Source organism: Cottoperca gobio, chromosome 14, assembly GCF_900634415.1.
Source record: "Cottoperca gobio chromosome 14, fCotGob3.1, whole genome shotgun sequence".
Classification (NCBI taxonomy): Eukaryota; Metazoa; Chordata; class Actinopteri; order Perciformes; family Bovichtidae; genus Cottoperca; species Cottoperca gobio.
The window spans coordinates 7,111,417-7,133,463 of NC_041368.1; the positions used below are offsets into that span (position 1 = coordinate 7,111,417).

General features: G+C 39.4%; 1 protein-coding gene across 4 annotated transcripts in view; it reads left to right on the top strand.

Annotated features, from left to right (window-relative positions):
• Positions 1-22,047, top strand: part of cadm2a (cell adhesion molecule 2a) — a 192,796-nt gene that overhangs the window by 160,720 nt on the left and 10,029 nt on the right. For 3 of the 4 annotated variants that reach the window (XM_029447839.1, XM_029447835.1, XM_029447837.1), the window contains 4 exons: positions 7,125-7,286; positions 7,663-7,753; positions 7,861-8,039; positions 11,495-11,608. In XM_029447839.1, coding sequence (XP_029303699.1) covers positions 7,125-7,286; positions 7,663-7,753; positions 7,861-8,039; positions 11,495-11,608 — 546 coding nt within the window. The remainder of the gene's footprint in view (positions 1-7,124; positions 7,287-7,662; positions 7,754-7,860; positions 8,040-11,494; positions 11,609-22,047) is intronic. The other variant, XM_029447838.1, reaches the window with a different exon arrangement.

Genomic DNA, 22,047 nt, shown 5'->3' on the forward strand with positions numbered 1-22,047 from the left:
TGTCTGCCATTACACCCTTTCTACCCCGGCTTAAGCCCAGACAGCTCAGCCTCCTATCTCGCATTAGGGTTTCCCAGGGTCCAGATAAGCAAGCAGATAAACTTAAATCAATGCTGGTTTTGCGCACAGTTTTAAGCAGATATCACGGTATCTTTCCTTTTAATTAACTGTAGTTGGGAGATGATATTGAATCTGTGTCATCATGTTTATTCAGACTTTCTCAGAACATCCTCTGCGCTAAAACAAGCCGTGTTAATCTCTCACACACAAAATACCAATCAGATTGTTAAACCCCAAAACGTCACCTCTAATCAAACCAAATCCATGAACTTTTATTTCAGTTTATTTCCTTACTTTCTTACCTTGTCACCATTCTCTTTTTTATTTGCATATAAATGATATACAAACGTAGAAAAGTAGCTAATGCTTAAGCGCATGTTGGTTTCAGAGGTGAAGGACCCTGTCTTTCCCGACAAGTAGGTGTCTGTTTTTAATTAGCAGTTCGGCGCTCAGTGTGATGCATTTGTCAGACATAATCAGGACGTGTTAAATTCAAGAGAAAGTCAGTTCTCGAGATTATGATTGACACATTTACACATTTGTTCACACCATAAATGCATTCCTGCCACTAATTGGTTCACTTTCTTGTAATAATAAGAAGGTCTGAATTAGTATCTGGACAAAGTCAGTTGATTTGTTATATATCTCACCAATAAACAGTTTATTCTCCGCCCGGTTTGACTTTATTTCCACATTTAAAACCAACAAAGTAAATTTACATGAAAGAAAACAAACACAAAGGGCAATGCATGTTAAAACCCAATGCATTTATGCATGTGTAGGTGTATAGGAGTGCACTTGAAGTGTTCATCATCCTGACAGGATCAGGGTGTGTTCAGTGTGAAAAGCCATCTGATTGTGGGCGACCATGCTGGGAATAAATGACAATTGTGACATATTGGTGTGGGATCTGGGGAATAGAAAAGATTATATTACAAGCAGAGCCACTGGAGCAGTCCATCACCCATTTGCATGCAGTTAACGGACACCCTATGCTAAGTGTGTGTGTGTGTGTGTGTGTGTGTGTGTGTGTGTGTGTGTGTGTGTGTGTGTGTGTGTGTGTGTGTGTGTATATATGTGTGTGAGCAAAACAGACAGATGGAGCAGACAGCCTGCATGTAAGGACATAAGCTTGTGTGTGTGGAACGGAATCCAATATTCTTATTTCTCAGTCTCTTTGTCCCTCAGATCCCCTCAGTCCCCACCCAGTAATGATATATTTCTATCTCAGTTACACACCGTAACCCAGAGAGACCTCTGCCAATATCACCACATGTAGCACTTGTTTACACACCACTGAACCAGAGGGAGCTGTGTGGAGACCAAGCAAGGCAGAGATGAAATGAATATTTATTTCAAATAAGGGTGGGGATGTTCGCTATCGGACTAGTATTATCATACTCTCTGACCTAAACTGTAGAGGTTATTGCTTCATCATGTTACGCGATAACTCTATTCCAATGGGGCTTAAGGAAGAATACACAAGGATTTGATTCCAACTCGCTTGCGATCACATCCACATTCTGTTGTCGAACTTGTTAGTCAAGGACAAGGAACTATTACTGCAGACATACCTTGCACTATTTTAGGTCCTTGTCTGCCGACTTTTCAGTTCGCTATCACTCAAGTCTGCCAGCTCACTGAAGAATCCAGCACTGACTGAACAACCTTTTCAAACAGTGCTGGCTATTTCTTCATTTATGGGTAATTGTCCTTGACTACTGTGAGTGAGAACAGAATGGTGGCCATCATTACTCCAAGGTTTTCTCTCAAAAGAGCTATTGAGGAGAGTGAATAGGCAATAGCTCCAGGAGCTTATTTCAAAGAGGATGATGTTGAAGTTAATGAGACTGCTAGTGAACACTAAAATAAGAATCAAGTTCAGGAATTTCAAATAGTTTTCCAGTTAAAAGAAAAATACATTTTCAGTCATTTCGGCAGTGTTACACAATCTTGCACACTACTTAAAAAGTCTGTGTTGGGACTACATTTATGCTATCAAGCTCCCTGGAGTGGAGTGGATCAATGACCATTAAAGATGTAATTTCAAGATGGCTCCTGCAAGTCACAGTTGCATGAATAAAAGATGTCTAAGTAACACACACAAAAAGCGCATATTCACCCTCTATATCCTGTGTACATGCAACATCACAACTTTAAGTTCAATTGTTTTTGTCACGCACGAACATCTCATGCACCACCTCCACTTTCTTTCTTTAAACTTGTATCACCTTGATTAAATATGCCCAGGTAGAGATTTATATAACTTATCCTCAGTCTCTGGCATCATAGCGTGATCCGGTTAACAGACTTAGACTTGAGCACTGTGGTGAATGAAGAGGGGATCAGATTGCTACACCCACTGTCTATGCCCATTAAGAGCAACATCCCGGAGGTGGAGCACCTGTCCATTTTTAAATGCCGACCAGACCTCTCTTTTTGAGGTGAAAAGGGATCCACAGTAGACATTCTGTAGCTGTGAATGTTCGGGGAGTTTCATGTCAGAAAGGACATTATGACGGGTCTGCCTGGCACTGATAGAAACTCAACAGTGCTCCCTCGTAGTCACCCGTCAGTTAAGCGCAGAGTCGAGCTGGTAAGACAGGTCAGACAGGGGAGGCTGCTTACAGGCTGCCAACAGGCCCAGCTCCCTGAACGCTGCACAGTAGCCAGAATATGTGAAAAGCTTGTGGAGGCACAATATATCATCTCCACACCTCACTGGAGCTGCAGCCTGCTGTGTATTAGTGCTCTTGTTTTAAAGTTTAGCCATTCCTATTGCTGTGCAGCTCATCTGACAAGCACAGGACTACACATAGAATAGGTAGAAATCTGGCTTGATATTTTTGTGAATTTTAGTGTATCTAATTGACTTTTATTACTATATTACTGTTATACTTATATGCTTATCCTCACCCTCCCCCACAGGAGACTTTACAGGCAAATTGTTTTAAATCTCAGATGGGATGCAGTTCAGGGTGTGTTGACCCCTGCTGCCAGGATTAGTCAGCTCTGTCGCTGTGCTTGATGATTCCTCCCCCACCCCTCTTGTCCGTCCCTCCATCTTCTTTTCTTGGGTCGTCTCTCTCTCCAGTGAAACAGCATAAAAGGGTCAGATTCTCACACTTATACGCCTGTCATTTACATTTCTAATCCTCCAAGGCTCTGTGTTGGCTCACAGCAACGATGCAGAGCTCTGAGCACCCACCTACAGTCACAACCAAATACTGCCAGGCTTTTTTGTTAAGGAGAGGTTCCACAGGTGAATGCAGTAGGGTGGTGTGCCTTTTTTTAAAACTGTTTAAAATGCACATGGTGACAGAGAAATGTAAAAGAGCCAAGAGATGGAATAACAGTATAATGTGAGAGGGCAGTTTTGAACAATGCACGTGTGGTTACAATGTATATACATATTCATGATGTCAGACTCAACAGTCTAAAGAAGATGCATTTGTATTTGATTGCCACTTCAAATGAAAATATCATTAAGAGAATTCAAGCTGCTAATTAAAAATAAAAATGAAAGAAACTGATGTTGTGATTTGGTCTAAAACATATAGAAGGGCTGCGAAGGAAAGGGTAACATATCCCTATTCAGGACTCCATGTTTGATTTTTGTTGGGAGAGATTACCGATAGAAACAGCTACATAATTGTAGTATGTAAATTCTTCCACAGAGAAAGCAAGAGTCATGTGAAGTTTCTAGTAGCAGCTTAAAGTAAAAAATGTTGATTGACAACCCTGAGCTTTAATGGCGGCTCGCTGTCAGCTGTTCCATTCAGCGGCACTTAAAATGTGATAAGATATTTATAGACCAATTATACCTTCTCTCAACCACCCACACACATGCACACGCAACAGTTCAGAGCCCATGAGTGCGTGCAGATTTCCGCACTTTAACGTTTTTACTTGCTGTTAGACAACTGTGATTATGTTCTCAAAGTAGATCTAAGCAGCCTTTGGACCAAATAATGGTAATAATGAACTCAAACTTTGTTTGAGCATGTTTTGCAGTACTCTTATCATCTAAATCACACAGAGGCAAATTAGAGTCCATTCAAATCACCACGAGACAGGAATCTAAATGGGTCCAAACACTGAGATCCGACAGCAATATTAAATATAAAGTGAGCTTTTCAATCTCTCTGATAGTGTTGTTTTGGAGCTGAGTGCATTTACAATCAGGAACCTCTTAGATAGAAATATTATAAACTAACTTTGAGAAGTAATCTTGTGTGTTTTACGGAAAGCCATCCTACAATAATAAATAGAGTAGTTTAAGTTTAGATGCTACAGGAGCACCGCTGAGTGCCCATCACATTGATTGAAGTACTTAAATTCTGGTCTTGAACGGCATAACATACGAGCGCAATCAAACCGCACAATTAAGGACGATTCATTTATTCAGACAAAGTATTTTGAATTGACATGCTTAAAAAAAGGAAAACACTGTAAGTTATTATCTTGTCAAACTTGTGCCAAGACAAAAAATATGGACGACTTAGAAATAGCTGTGAGAGAAACATAAATAAAAAAGGAACACAACCTTTTTGAAATGGGACGATTTTATTTTTCAGATATGTCGGTGTGTAATTTAACCTTTCTTTGATGCAAGTCAGTTAAACCAACTACTCATTAACCCTTATGCTAACCTCAACAATAACATACAAAGATTAACAAGAGAGTAAAGGGAGACAAATGGACAGGGTGACTTTGAAAACAGTGTGCCTGTGGAAGCAACCTTTTGCCAACAGAAGGGGAAAGACAAGTTTAACTGATGAAGAGACAAAGAGGCAGAAAGAAGCAGTCAATGAGGACGTGGAATGACTAATAGAAATAATAGGAGAATGTTTGCAACTGCTGAAGCATGCTACAATATTAGAAATGTGATGTCCTCGCTCTCTCTCACTCTTTTTTGTCTCCTGCGATTTCTCCTTTGTGAAGAAATCCAGTCATTTTCCCCTCTCTCTTGTTGTCTGGCTGGATGTTGCTAACACTGCAGACCTGTCAGTCATTCATCTCTAGGGGAGGCGGGCTCATTGCCTCAGTTGGGGGGGAAGTGACTGAACGGAATAGTTGATTGGCAGGATGGAGAGGGAGAGGAGACAGTGGGGTGGAATGCTTAGAAACTGGAGCAGATGAGCGCAAAGGAGAGAAGGATATGGAGCGTAAACAGTCTCTTTAGGAGATACAAACAAAGGTAGCCAGCATGGGAGAGAGAGAGACTGTACAGACACTAATACTTTCTTGATTTTGCTGTGATGAGAAAAGAAAAAATGACATGTTTGTATAAAGCAGGGCAACACCTGAATATAGAGATAAGCCTGGACGGCTAAACACAGTCTTGTATTATTTTTTTCATCTTGTCAAACTTGTAGGAGTGTGGAGAAATGGGTTTGATATGATTTTAAATACTGGCTGCTGGCATGATGTGAGCAGACCAACCACCCACAAAAGACCGGTTGAACAGATGTGATTGAAAAGAAGAATGTGTTATAAAATACTTGCTTGCCTTGGAGGTGGATACGTATGAGGAATTAAGTTACAGCTAGGTAAAAGCAATGACAGTTGGCTAAAGTGTGTACTCTGGAGGAGGATGGTCATTGGCATTACATAACGCACACTTGACAGTCTCTGAATTTAGGAGAACATTCATGTCAAATGCGTAGGATGAGGCTTCATCAAAAATTGGCATCATCAAATGTTGTCTGGTACCTGATCACAGCCACAGTTCTTAAATTACACTCGAATGAATGTGTGCAGGATCACTTTAGAGGACATTAAAAACAACTAGGTTGGTGTTAAACAGCAAGAATTAATGAATTGTAGAGAACATCTCAGTCTAGTATTGAACTGTCATGGTTCTGTAAGTAGTTAATCTTGACCCTGCCCAGGGCACCCTGACCAGGTACGAAATGTCGAGATCAAGGACAGTTTCACAGAGACGGAGGAAGTCAGCGATGTGGGAGTCAACTCTGTGACCTTCTTGTTTAAAGGACCTCTCTACCTACTAGGCTTCATTGCTTTCAGGGATGTTGATTTACTGCCAGCCAATAAGATTCCAAGGACACTAATGTGGTGATCAAAGATCGGTGTCATGAGGGCCGGTCGTGAAACTTTAATCAAACACATTTGGCTTATCTAAGTCTCATTGCATTGGGGACACAAATGAAGCAATAAGTGCAATGATGTGATCAAGCCAAATTTCAGGACATCATGTAGATAATTTGAGGAAGCTGGGTTGGAGGAGTTCTCCAATGCCTTGGCAATGATTGGGGTGTTGATGGACGTAGAGAGGTGGATCAGATGTTTAGTTGGTATTACAAAGCAGGTGTTGCAGGGATAGCTCTGAGATTAGGTTGTACAGATGGAGCGGACTGTGCATAATGATACTTTGCAACAAGGCTGATTGAAGTTATTGCCAAATGTCTGATTGTCCCTGGTAATGTTTTTGTCCCCAATGAGGCTGGAAATGGTTGTCTGGTAGAAGGATTTGGAGGGATAGGAAAGTGAAAGTGTTGATTGAGATTTAGACATTGTGTGGGAGCAGTGAAGCCCAGGAGGCCACAGGCAGAGATGGTAGGTGAGGCCAGAGGTGGGTAAAAAGCCCCACGGTGTAAATATACACATTGCGTTCAAAGAGTCCCCGACCTAGAGGTGAAGCAGGTGGGCTTTGTTAGAGTACTGGCAAGAATTCGACATCTGCTGTAGAGATGCTAAAGCAGCCTTCAGGGAGATGTGTGATGTGAGCTGGACTTTCTTTCTCGTTTGATCTTTGGTTTGTTTGATTATTCATTATTTTGTGTACAGCCTTTTTCAGTGTATAATCTTTACATAAATAATGGTATGCATAATTACCCTAAAATGCACAAGAACAATGATATCAATGCAAAGATACTGTGAAATTTCCATTTAGTCGCTTGTTATATTGCATGATAGGCCCTTGACTATATGGATAGAAGACCCTGATGGAGTCTGTCTGTGGTTGTAAAGCAGGTGTGTGGCCCTTACTCCTTGCAAGATGGATGTGCTGCATGTGTGACAATATGCAACTTTCTCCAAAGGTGCCAAAGAGGTGAATGCAAGTGGGAAGACATTTACAGTACGGAGTTCTCTGCAGCTGCACGTGGACAGAAATGATGATGGAGTGGCCTACACCTGCAAAGTGGACCATGTGGCACTCTCACAGACACCACAGCAGGCTACTGAAGTACTGGAGGTCCATTGTGAGTGTACACACGAAGACATGCATACACTCAAAGCACATATGAAGTGTACACGTGGACAGGAGCGGAAAAGAAAAATACAAAGGGAAGGGAAGCAACTAAAAATGCTTTTACGGCTGCAGAATCCTGTTAGCTGGCAAAGAAAATGTAATAATGTGTCGTCCATGAAACACTCAATGATAAACTTTATATACTGTGTTTGAGTCCAAACATTGTTCTTATGATAACACATTATAAATCACAGTTCTTTGTCATTTTTTAAGGAAAACTCAATAGGTTAAGCTTTTTTGGCTCGGATAATCGTAGGATAGTTATGTTAATATGAAGGTATTTCATATCGTCGGTTCTCATTTCAAGCCTTCTCTGTCTGTCCTAGATGCTCCTCGTGTGCAGATCATCAACTCTCTTGCTGTCCCTCAGGAGGGTCAGTACTTAAAGCTGGAGTGTGTGTCCAAAGGAAACCCTTCGTAAGTCACTCAAATTCTGTGTTCGTTGATGTCAGCCCTTTATACAATGCTTCAGACAGGAACATAAAGCATGCCTTGTTTCTCTTTCACATCCTCTAACCTCCCAGGCCAGATCCTGTGATGTGGACAAAGGACGGAGGTGAACTTCCTGACCTGGACAGGATGATTGTAGAGGGGAGGGAGCTCACCTTTACTTCACTCAACAAGACAGATAATGGCACCTACCGCTGCGAAGCCGGCAACCACCTAGGGACCAGCAGTGCTGAATATGTACTCTACGTCTATGGTGAGTTTAAAGGACAGGCTGCTATGTGGGTAATTGTATTTTAATGTTATCACATCCAAAAGTAAAGAAACAGAGATAAAACTCCACCAGTTATAATTTGACACAAAATACAGCTGAAGGACCTTTAGAAGGAAAAAAAAGCCGCAAGAGGACGCATTGGACTCCAATAATGCTACATATAAATAGGGGAAAGTATCAACCTCACAGGCACAAGCCCCAAACTCCATTGCAAGAAACAAGATTATAATGCATCCTGATCTGCATTCTGTATCAGTGCTAAGAGTGATTAGAGGTGCCATCTCTCACAGGGAGTATAAGGGCCTCAGGTGACACCAATGCCTTTCCTTAAAATAAACCTGCGTCCCAGATCCTACACACACACATACACACATAAACACACATGCACTGTCACACACACACACCAGGAGGGAAATGTGTGAGGGAGGCAGAATTTAGTGCTGCGTTGTCAGGAATTTCACCAGGAAGGATAAGTAATTCCTAGTAACGCCAGAGGAGGTGGGGGATAAAGGGACTCAGTGTGAGGGAAAACAGATAGCTCTTCCTCGCTTCCATTTTTCTCCACTGCCATGTGTCTCTTGGCATTAAGTAATAATGCTTTAAAAAGTAGCAGAGCCGTGGCACATCTTTTTTCCTTCTGTTTTAGAAACGTAGGTAGTGTGTCATGAGGAGCAAAAAGTTAGGTAGCTATGGCCAGAGCAAACATACAGCGGGAAGCAAAAGAGAATTTCCCTAAGTGGATCAATAAAATATTACATTATTATAATTACATGCACCTCGGGGGTGTTTCATTTAACACTCTCTTACTTAAAAGCAGATCTTAGCAAATGAACATGAGAGAATTAGCCTTAGCCGATAGCTATGCTTTGCCAGAGCTAAGAGAGATTTCCATAGTTCTTGAATGTCCTTGGGAGATGTACAGTAATAACCAGACGATGAAAAATGCAACCAAGGTCACGTCAATAGTTCATGAAGTGCTTTCTGATGTTCGTAGCCAAGGCCACAACAACACGTGAAAACCTCTGAATGTGGAATTCTATATGTCACAAATGCTAAATATCATAATAAATGGCACACTGGGGGATACAAAATCATCTACTACCATGAATTCAGGTTTTATTATTTGATGAGACTGTATATATCTCTCACTTTTATGAACCCCAATGCTGTTATTCCATGTGATGAATCTAGTAACTCCACAGTAAGAGCCAATGTATACTTTTCACTAGAACAGAACCATGTGCGGTGTTTATTACAAAACAGAAATAACGCTTGTAGGTTATTTATTTCTCCAAGGAGGATCTTGACTTTAGCCATGTATTTACACAAATGATGAGATGGACAGTCAAGTACTTTATTAAATCCATGTCTCAAAATAAGACTGTAAATGTTATATAGTGTCTTTTTGATTTTTATTGTAAATGAAAGGTATTTTAATGGATCACAACTTGATCTTCTGCTAACAGCGCTTAGCGGTGTCTGCTGAGTGAAATTGATATGGTTAAATTAAAGGTAAGGACAAGGTAATATCCCAATGTAATACAACTCAAACTCCACTTCTCTCTAATTAGGAATACTGTCATCACACTATATTTTTGATTTTATACTATATATTTTATACTACTTATACAGAAAATAATGTGACAAGACAAATGTAAAGGTATACAAATGCTTCATTTTTAGTATATACTGTATGTAGACCTTTTTCAAGCCATCTCAAATGTAGTGAAAACAACATTTTCAGTTCTATTACTAAGAGATTTAGTTAAATATCACAGATGCCATGTTTCCATTCAAAGCCACAAAGCAGGTCAACACTGAGGGGTGATACGTACCATCTGATATTATGATACCATTTCCTTCAAATTCAAATCTTGTATTGATCTTGTTATCCTGTATTAAAGCTGAGAGAGATGTGAAGTGTACAAGCAGAAATCACATGTAAGAAGGCTGCCTCCCTATATCTGAATCTGATTACCAAAATTAAAAAAGGACATATAGCAGCCCCAATAACCTTACCTAATTGCCCGTGAATTGTTAGGGGAGGTTTAATGAGCATCCCTCATGCCATGGTGTCTGTGTACACCTAACAATTCCTTCAAATGCCAGCTGAATGTAACAACACGAATCACCAATGCACTTACTGACAGTGATGTTATTAAAATGACAAATTCTACGCCACAAAAAAAAGCAATTGTGTATGGGAGGGTCAATGAGTCCTATTCATTACCTGTTCTTTTGAAATGGCACCCAGTCTGTTTCTACCCTTCATTAATGATTAGCAGACCTTTTAGCCTTTCGCAATTGCCGCCATAATTCTTTGAAAATACCTTTTTAATGGTTCGACCCAAAGGGGAGACGTTTTCTCTCTACCCTCTTTCCCGAAGACATGCACTTAGCTGCTTAGTGATTCACGCTGAGGCTGAAATGTCAACGAGACACGCAGGACAGTTGGCCATGAGAATGAGTACCGCAGCCAATTAAAAGCCTCAAGCTCACCATAAAAAGCAGAATGACACAAACATAAAAGCCAAGGTGGTAGTGTAACCTCATTAACTTTGTCACACAATGTTTCAGTCCCATTTCTCCTGTTGCTCTAACATGAGAAACACTGCCTTGGATGAAGTGTTTTTACCATCATCCTGGAGTGAGAAGTCAAAAACTGAGTCTGGTCATGACAGCTTGGCTACCTTCTCCTGAAATCATCCTTGCATACATGGATAATGGACACTGATCATTTGTCAAATGACTTACTACTAACCCTTCATTTGGTGTGGACACATTCACAGCGCAGAATATATCCTCACAGATATCAGCCAACATTGCAAGATATAAGGTTAATCCTGATCTCTTGCTACAGAAATGAGCCTCACATTCAAAGGCCGAACATTTGATATCATAATGACTCTAAAATATAGAGGATTGAGTTTCTAACATAATGTGTAGATGTTGCTAAATGTTTCCTCTCTGACACTTGAATGCTGCATTACTTTTTCAGACTTGGCAATTTGATATACCCACAGGCTACCCCCACCCATATAGCCAAACTCTTCTTTTCCTTGATGCTCTACACAGTAAATGCTAAAACACTTATAACACACAAGTCAGATAGATGCCGTTGTCTTCCAAATATGACTCATGTCAACATTAATCCAAAGAAAATCATTAAAAGTCAATCAATTAGAAAAAGAAACAATGGAATTAAAGTCAGCTGTGTAGCGTATCACTTTGCATCAACTGTGTCTCATTATTACATTTTTAGTGTGTGTTTTCAACAATTTTATGTTTTGCATTGTGTCGTAATTGTGCCCTTTTTAGTTCCCCATCACTATATAATGTTTTGACCATTTATTTTGCATCTAACTGCCCCCATATGAATTCATTTTTGGTTGTTGTATTGTTTTTGTGTATGTGTGTCTGTCTGTCCCCTCCACCAGACGTCCCCACAACCCTGCCTCCATCCACCACTCCCCCCCTACACCCCATCCCTCCAGATCCTACCGCTCTATTAGGCACCCACGCCTCAGACCCCACAGTCACTGGCAGCAGAGGTACAGTACCATCCCACACATCTCCACAGCCCCTTCAGCGTGCTTCTGCATACTCCCACTTCCCTTTTACTCTCATGTCTCCTCTGTCCTATTACTTCTCTTTTACTTCTGTTTCACTGCCTCAAACTTCAGTGTTCCTACCCTATGTGGACACTTCACATGAAGACACTGAGAACTGGAATATATCTTATGATAAATAAAATTCCCTGTCTACCCATTTCTTTGTGGGGTTTTTTCAAAGGACAATAACATTACCTGTCCATTGAAATTATTCAGATTTCCTTAGTCTCTAACACACACATTCATTATATTCATAAAGAGTTTAGGCGTTCAAATACTCTATTCACTGTCCCCCTGGCATTTCAAAGACTTCAGTACTTCTGTGCCCTGAAACCTCAAAGAAGCAAATGTCATGTACAACTGAAAATGTCTGGCCACTGGAGATGTGTCATCATGACTCCTAATGCTGTGTTCTAGCTTTGAGAATTCTGGCTTGAAAAGCTATTTTTTCAGAGCGTTAATTCAATAGCCACCACATGGACATCTTACTGCTATTTGTTGCTAGATTATCTTTTTCTTAGGAGTATGAAAGCTGTTTACTTAAATATTAAAGCATTACAATTTAAAATATGAATAAATGGATGTGGATAAATGGCTGAAACGAAAATGCTGAGGAGGCACAAAATACTGAGGCGTCCTCACATTTAATGCACCTCTCATTCTGATGACATGGCGGATGACATGCAGAGATTTATGGTTATGGATCTAAGCTTTAAAATCACTGATGTGAAGTATACATTAAATCATCTCCGTCCTGCAGCTCTAATTCCATCCACACAAAGCATTTTATTCTGGACACCAAACCCCCCATAATAGTGTTAGGGTCTCCAAATCTTATCATGTCAAAAATATGTTTTAGCTCTCTAACCCCACAACAAGGTTGGGTGTGGTGGGCTGATGTGCTGCCAATGAGGTGGAGGTCTTGGTATGTTGATCCTGTGCTACACAAACTGGCTCGTTGGAGGTTGAATGTCACTTTGGAGGGACATTGGAACATGGAGGGATACCAGCTACATACAGTTCACCTCTGGAGGAATATTTGCTGCATCCTTGGGCAAAGTTGGGGATATGGTATTTAAATGGTCCGTTGTGTAGTTAACTGAAAGTTGTAGCCAGAAGGTGCCTGTCATGACAGCAACCTAATAACCTTCTGACAGTCTCCAGAATGATGTTCTCAACAGGGCAGAATGACTGCTGACCTGTGTGAGAAAAGGAACATTTTGAGGCCAACACAGTGGCGGCAGAGCAGCAGGACTTAGGGGAAGCCTTGCCCTTCCTTCTGGTATAGGTCACTGAGGTGGTCAAAAAGCCCTGCAGTGATAAATTGCCAGATGGATGAAATTTACCCTGAGGTGGTGAAATTCAATCTGAATATTATTTTGGTGTGTGCATTGACATGTCTCTTCAATTTTGCATGGATGTTGGGGACAGCATCTATAGACTAACAGATGGGGGATGGTGGTTCCCATTTTCTTTTTTTGTGAATAGGACTCGAAGTGTTGTCCAAGTGTGCTTGTGCCAGTATGCTGGAAAGAAGTCTTTGTTTTCAAGCCTCAGATCCAGGAGGTGCAATGCAGATCTCATTGTGGTTGTTGATCATTGAACCAGCTTTCTACCCTTTCTAGGACTCTGCAGGGCTAATGGCAGTTTGTACATGTTAGCATGTATGGACAGGTGTGGGCTTCAAAAAGACTAATGACCGTGTCTTTTGAGCTCATTCAAAAGTTCTGATTAAGATGTCCCCCTCTGGAGGTGTTCCAGCATGTCCAACTGAACTGGCTTTGCATTTAAAGGAGCCAGTTGAGTTGGTTGGGCATCTGACCTAGATGCCTAATGGAAGCCTCTCTATGGAGGCTCTCTAGCCAACTGGGAGGAGACACTTGGGCGGACTCAGAACATGCCGGAGGGATTACATATCCCACCTGGCTTTTCAGAGCCTCAGGATCCTTCAGGAGGAGCTGGCAGACATGGCTTGGGATGTTTTGGTATCGCTGTGACCTGAATAAGTGGCATTAAATAAATAGACAGATGGTATGAATATCACAAACTTCTGGGAGATAAAGCTGCTTTAGCCTATTAATCAATGTCTCCTAAGGCTATCTATATCATACAAAGATGTATTCATGGTGAATGTACGGATTATGTGATTTTACATCATGTATGTTAATATTTACCTTCATGATCCAAAGGCAAAGGAGTTAGACTCAACTTTAGTTTTCTTACCAGATGGAAATTGTCAATATTTCAAAAGCCCTCGTGTGCCTTAGTGGCACACTTTATCACACAAAGGTTTGTACAATTGGACGAGGAAGAAATAAAAAGTAGAAATGACAATTGTTTGGTTGAACTGCAGTTTGTCTAGTGATTCTGTCTCGTTGCATGCTGTGAGAATACGACAATAACACTGACAGGGCGCCATGTCTGCTACAGTGGAGTGAGATGTCAATCAGAGTTTTTGAGTGACATGTCAATTTCAAACTAACATGCTGTGATAGGCTGTATGCAAAGGAGCTTGCGCACTTATATATGATGATAATCATGGTTTCTAAATGTTGTTATAAGTACGTGACAAGGTGATTGTGTAAACTGACCATTTATAGTATATTTGGCACATTAAAAGGTTTTATTTGATAACATATTTAACACTGTATATTTTCTAACAATACATAAGCAAGCAACCTCAAATAGAAATAAAATGGAGCGCCTTTGTAGAAGTGGTTTTAGATCATGCTGTATAACCGCAACAACCTTGGTTCAATTCCGGCCTTGGGACCTTTGTTGCATGTCATAACACTGTCTCTCCCCCATTTCTACACTGTCCAAAAAAAGAGAGAAAATTAAAATAAAATAATATTCATATAAAAAACCCAAGATCTTTTCTCTTTGTCCTAAATTCTCTGAAGTTTTTACTGCAGTTCTCTTAAGCAGCTTCATTCATTTTCATTGATGTGTCCGTTTTCTATAATTTACCTTTTCTCTGCTTTTTTTGCTCCCTCTCAACTTTATGGTGCTTCACAGTCACATTCACTCAGAATAATTTCCTCTCTTCACCGCTGCCTTCTCTAAATTACCATCTTTAGAGTCCTTCAGGAGTCTCGACACCCCCTCTACCTTTTCTCCGCTGCTTTGCTTTCTATCCAAGCTTTTGTTTCATTTCTCTCTCACTTGCTACCCTCACATCTCTCTGAAGACCCTTTTAGATAACAGGCTTCTACATGTTGTTGGATATTCCTCATCAGTATGTCTCAATTCTTCTCTGATGTCTGTTTGTGTAGTGCAGAGACACAAGAGAAACCGAGCCTCTTAGTGTATCTTCAGGGAATCTAAATATCAGACTCCTTCAATGCGTCCCCAGTCACAGGATACTACACTATCTTCTTTCATGTGTCTACTTGATTTATTACCAGGTCTTTTCACAGGCTCTGGATGAAAGCAAACAACTGTGGAGCTGTACCAGTACCATGACGTTTTGTCTTTTTAATAAAGTTGTCTTCCTGTGCATATGAAATACACAGTGTGGGTTCAGCACTACAGCATGTATGCAGAGTATTAGCATAGTATATACCTGATGAGCTCTAGATTCTCTAGATGACCAGTTTATTGGTTTTCATTAAATGGATGATCATTTTTCCCTAGCTTAATTCCATCCACTCTGTTAATAGTATTTATCCAGGCTAAAAAACCTAGAAAGTAATCATAATAATTTGGAAAATCAGAATGGCCTGAAGGATCTGTAGTGTAATTGTAGTGTGAGGCCTAAAAAAAAACATTTTTACTATGACATCCATTGGTATTGGCCATTTTAAATTACAGTATGACTAATACCCCATATCACAAGCAGCAGAGTCAAATTATTTATTTTAATGAAGTAATTAATTTACAGTATGCATGTTCATTTTGGTGTGGATGCAGCCACTTGACTGTTTTTCTCCACCACTCTAGACATATGTATGCTTTAAGCTGTAACTGGAATCTTAAATTGAATTTATTTGGGATATTAAAATCATGAATAATATTTCTACGCCATCATTTCCTTAATTGGGAATACAGTAAATCATGTATATATATATATGTATATAATATATATATATGTATATATATATATATATATATATATATATATATATATAATACAAGTATGTACATATATGTATATTTATATGTGTATATATATATATATATATATATATATATATATGTATATGTATATATATGTATATGTATATATGCATGTATATATATGTATATGTATATGTGTATGTATGTAAGTATATATATATATAAATGTATATATATATACATATACATATATATATGCATACATGTATATATATGTATATATATATATATATATATATATATATATATGTATGTATGTATATATATATATACATATATATATATATATATATATATATATATATGTATATATATATATATGTATGTATGTATATATATATATATATATGTGTGTATGTATGTATATACATATACTGTATACAGTATATGTATATATATATATATATATATATATATATATATCACAGTATGTATGTACTGTATGTATATGTACATAGCAATACGTTATAGGATTTAATATTCTCTATTTACACAACTGCGTCTGTGAGATATGAAAAGTGACGTTATTTTGTAAGTATGATTTTACAATAATAGCCTTTTATATATCTTATTTTTGCTGACTTAGTGACAGTAAGAATTAGTGTCCAATACCTTAATGCACTATTTAATGGAAGCATTTAGTCATCCTTGAAGGAATATTAGTGAATAAATATTTCATAACATAGACTCAGCGGTTCTAATAGGAAATGTAAATTGCCTTTAATACTAACTGTTGTCGACCTTTGGGGTTTAGCTAGTGTAAAGGTATGCAAGAGATTCCTCTGTTTTTCATCGTACTGTATAATGCCAGGACTGATGCATACCTGCAGTCTGTGATTCACTTTATTAATGAAGTGCTGGCAGGCATGCCCAACACACACACTGCTTCAATGACCCAGCCAGCCTTAATGGCTATAATAACTCTTTTGCTAAGTATCAGAGGTCTATGCAATGTCATCAGGCCCCCCTTTCCACGAACACACTCACGTACACGTCCTCTCCCCCCACCACCACTGAGTTCTCGAAAATTTGCCAAATGTTTTTTCATGGCTTGCAAATTAGCTTTGACCTTGTGGAGCCGAAAGGTTGAATCATGCACAAGGGTTTCTTTGGTGTTTAAAATATTTACTATTCACTTCTCATAATCAGCATTCGTGTGGCCAACCCCAGCCCCTGTAGCCCGAAATTGCCGCAGAAAAATGGCCCACTGCAGAGGAGACAGCAATTATTCATGCCTAGTGTCTCACTCTGCCTGTGGAGAGGACAGGAAAACTAAAATAATACCCATCTAGCTCCTTGCAGAGTGAAAGTTTTCTTTTCTTTGGTCTATTAGTTGTTTCCATAGAGGAACAGAGGATATAAGTAAAGAAATGCAACAACAACCTTGAGACTCTTGATGAAAGTGTAACCAAGACATGGAAGATATTGCAACTTTTTCAAAAATTGATACCAGGGTGCTGGTTGCTATCTGAGGTTTGAACTGTCAGTGTGCAACAATGGATGTTACCATGGTAATCCATAACCATCATGGTTTTTATGGCTGGTACTCTAAAGCAAAATACAAAGGATCTTTCCTCTCTTGAAGTTGATAGCAGTGGCTACACACTAGAGGAAAATTCAAGAGCGGAGGCAAGGGATTGGTCAGGGTTCAAAAGTTGGGATTAGTCTAAGATGTCTCCCTTTTCAATGTGAATGCTGCTTAAAAAGCTGCATATGAATAGTAAAGCATTAAAACAGAACCAGTCTTATCCTGTTTGGCCTCCCGAGACTTGTGCCAGCTGATCTATGGTAAGATGACTTAAACATCGACCCGCTAGTCTTATTGGCTGCCTGTTTTAGGCAACAGTAATGACTTTCCCTGATGATTTCCTTCTAATGGTCTGAAAATCAAACTGCTACCTTAAACAACAAGACAAAATCATGTTTGTTTTACCTCTGAAGATATTTTGAGATATCTTGCAGGGGAGCACAGTGTTGCACAGTAGCATATCCATCTGCAAAGTAAAATATAGCTTGATTTGTCTGAATGAGATGAGGAAACTGCTAGGAATTGTATCTACTGCGTCTGATCCAAAATGCATGATTGCCATATATCTGTGATAATCCTTCTAATTTTTAAGAATCAATATTGGAAATAAATCACCCATCCTATTCATTTGTATACAAATTATTTGAGGACATTAGCAAAAATATATACAGTTTGCATTTGTTCAATTATGCTCAGAAGTTGCTGCAAAACACAAGCTACAGAACAATATTATATAAGGGTATACAAATACACAGAAAGTAGTAATCCATTTTGATATCTACCTTTACCAAATTCCGCATCCTTTCTCGATCAAGAGCAAAACAGTTGGGGATACATCTGGAAAACTTCCAGAAATGTTTCAGTGACTCCTGTATTAAAGCTGTTATAAATCATTAATATATTAAAAGGGCAGGGTGCGCTCCACAAGTAATGTTGTATGTCCTTAACCCCACATTCACCTATTTAAGCTGCTTTAGACAGAGGACAAACCTGGTGAAAATTCAATTGGGGAGAGGACCATTTTCATTCCTTAGACTGATTCGTAACGGCTTTATTCCATTGCTATTGATTTTGTTTTAAATGAAGGGAACAGGCTACATGATGACTAAAATACATATATTCTTGAGGGCAAGTGTCCAGGGCGATTGGTTGGTTGATGTGTTTAAACCAGAAAGACTAGGTTCCGGTTGCAGCATCCCCGAGTGGCTGAAATGTTTAAATATTGAACAGTACCGACCATCTTCTCTCCATTTTCTCTTCCACTTCCACACCCTTTCTGCCATAAAGCTGATGAGCACAGGAGAAATTAAAACATAATGCAAAGGTCTTTCCACTTATTGCTAGGCAATTATTATTGATGGCCTGTCACATTAACTCGCTTTGGGGAAGAATTATAGCAACAATTTGGAACAGAGTGTAGAACTGGAAAAAGAGCAATCATTAGATCCTGCGGCTAGTGTTATGAATTACATGTAATAGCTCTTCTATTCATTACATTTCAATGGCAGGGGACACTTTCAGCAATCTTCAATGGGAAAACACACAGTGGGGGTTGTCTAACTTTCATTTGTTGACATATTTGGCCCTATATTAATTTTTCTCTGCTTTTTTTCCCTCTGGGAATTGTTGAGCTTGTGGTGGAAACTTCCTTCCTCCATGTTCACTCACTTATGTGTGGGCTAGTGCTTCTGCTGCTGTTGGCTCACACAATGCCATTCTTCCAAACTAACCAGCAGCATAATGCATTTCATGATTTTGAAAAGCAGCAGCAATATATTTATGATTAAGTTACCACAGGTGTAACATTGATGTCGTCTCCCTGCCTCTTTCTTTGTTGTATTGTATTTCTGTTTTGAAGAGGTTATGGATTTTGCCGAACGTAGAGCTGTTTTGATAGATTGATTATTGCATGCAACTTAATGAATTCATATGATTAATTATTTTGCTTTGATTATAACTTCATGCTGTTACCCTGCTGACCACAATTTTTATTTTCATTCTGAGAAGGAAGCTGTTGAATATTCAAGATAGTGTGCAAGTCCACGTGTGGGCTTTATTGAATGATTAGCAGAAGTAATTTGTTTTCAGGATCTAATTAATCCACTCTGACCCAGCAAGCAATAACGTGCAGGACACACACAAACACACTCACGTGTCTCTGTAACGTCTCCTCTTTTCTGTCCTTCCACAGTAACTCTCTCATGCATGGGTGCATGCATTTAAAAGTGTATGCACATGTGTCTGCTACAGCCTCCAGGGACTCTTTCATCTTGGCCGTAGAGGCAACATTAGATGCAGATTGGTGAATTTCTAGTATCAACCAAAAAGTTGGGCATAATTGACTCATCGAACAAGTGAAGCCTTCAGGCACTTTTCACCACTTTTTTCTGTTTGCAGGCACTCTTTCTTTTGTGTCTCTAGCTTTAACTTCATTGCAGCAGAATTGATGCGGAGTAATGCGTGTCTCACATTATGTTTCACATTTAATGACGTAATGTGCCATGTAAGGCCATTAGAGGCGAGGCGCAAAGGTTTTATTTATTTGTTCTTGTTGTTTTTTAGTCACAGTTATGCATCTTATGTAACAGTCATTATCTCGTAAGGAAATGTCATATTACCTGCAAGAAAATACGAAACAAGATGTGCTCACACACACACCAACAGATTCCCTGACCCACACCACAGACACAAGGACACTGCAGCTCTATAAGCCCATGCTTAAGCTAGCTGCTGCTTTATTGATCTGAGCAACTGAAACCACTGCTTTCACAGTACTATATCTAGCTAAGATAGAGAGGAAAAGGTGTAATCCAAAAGAAGAAGAAAAAAGATGCCTGAATGGTAATGGGATGGGAGAAATAATTTAAATAATAACACATTTAATACCAAAGGGGTGGAAGAGAAAGAAAGAGAGATGTATGTTAAGCTACAGTATGTGAAGACCATTTGAGTTGCATGCTAATATGATCAAGGACGCTGCGTCTGATCAGCTGAGATTGTTAATTTAAAAGATGACTTTAGATGAAAGGCAGTGCAGAGGATGGTAACGTGTCAGGCCCAAGAGATGCTGTAACGATACTTTACAGAATAGCAAACATCTCATGTGAAGTTCTACAGACATCCACAGCGAATATGGTCTTTGAAGAATGAGATAAGGATACACAGACATACAGTAAGTTGCCCATTTAACAAGCATTCTTTGACAAAGTTATGCACCATTGGCTGCTCACATAAAAGAGCTCTAGCCTGTTTGTTATCTGTTGGATTGGCAAGCAGCAGTAGCCCTAACTAAGCAAACTGTAAACTAGCATAGTGGTTGATACATGCTGCCCTCGCCAGTTTTGAGTGTAAAGTTGTCTTTACTTTGCTGAACCTGAAATATTATAGCTAACTACTGTATTACAACAGAGTTTAGTATAGCAGATCTGGATAGATAAAGCTGCTTATGTCTAATGAAGAAAGAACAAATATAAACAACTTTACTGGTATATTCTTCAGATTGAGATAATCTGGCGCTTGTGCTTGGGAGGTTTTGTTTTTCTTTGTATCATCTGCAACTAATCAAAGTCAAACCTATCGGTACTCAAACTGCTCAGCCACGCCAGTCAGCTTCCCTTCTTAGATATTTAACAGATTTCCCTTTCACACATTTTATGCAGGGATGAAGAAACAAGATTTCACTGCTTAATGTATGATTTTGTAGAAAGAAAGGTCAGATCAGGCTGGTATAAAATGGAGGTGCTGGCCTGATTGAAGAAGGAGTTCGGCAGGTGTTTCATGTAGACTCATCATTGCTCTCCAGCTGAGCCGTTGATGGAATATTTGAGTTTAAACAAGAACAAATAATGTTTCTTTGCACATCATTTCCAAATCTGTATGCCACCTTTCTGATTCCAACAGCGAACTGTTCTGGAAGTTTGACCTAAAACATACAGTATGCTTCACATTCCTTACAGATATGTCGTTATATAATCAATGTCATTTAATCTGACCAGATAATATGACTGTTTCCACTTCTAGCCTATACACAAAACCCACATAGTATCACTATCACATATCCTTTCACAGTGCCGCCATATGGAGCCAGCATGAGTGAAACAGATCATATGGGGAGTTAGTGGGACAGTTTAAGAGCAACACTTTTGGTTCAGTCCAGCCAACAGTGGCTCACTGGAGCCCTGAACCCCTTTCAATTTATTATCAAGCCCAACTCGCAAGGCCATTCGACAAGGAGAGTGTTATAAATATTAAAAGAGGAGTTTGCTCTGCCACGCTCTCATATTAAATCGCACAGAGAAGAATGCATGTGCCCTTATTAAATGATAATGTGTTTTGGAGCCATAAAAATGTATAACCCTCCCCTCTAGATCTCTCTCCTCCTTGTCCTCTTTCCTTGTCCGCCTTGCTCCAACTGAAATTTCAGCATTTTCCTGTCCATCAATCTCTACTTTTTTAATTTCCTTTCTCTGTGTGTCTTCATACACCCTTGCTGTGTTTTTTACTTCCATAAGAAGCAGTGGACTACAACAGAATATAATAGATGAGCCATGTTTTGACGGCAGGCAACGGGAAAAGTATTTACACATTGTAAGTTGTGATGGCTTTATGCCACCGGCTTCTGTTGCTTCATGAGTATCAAGTTAATGGAATACCCGTCTGAAAATCTAACCTTCTGTATCAAATATGCACCCCCACTTTGCTTGAGAGATGCCTTGATCTAGGGGTCTTCGAC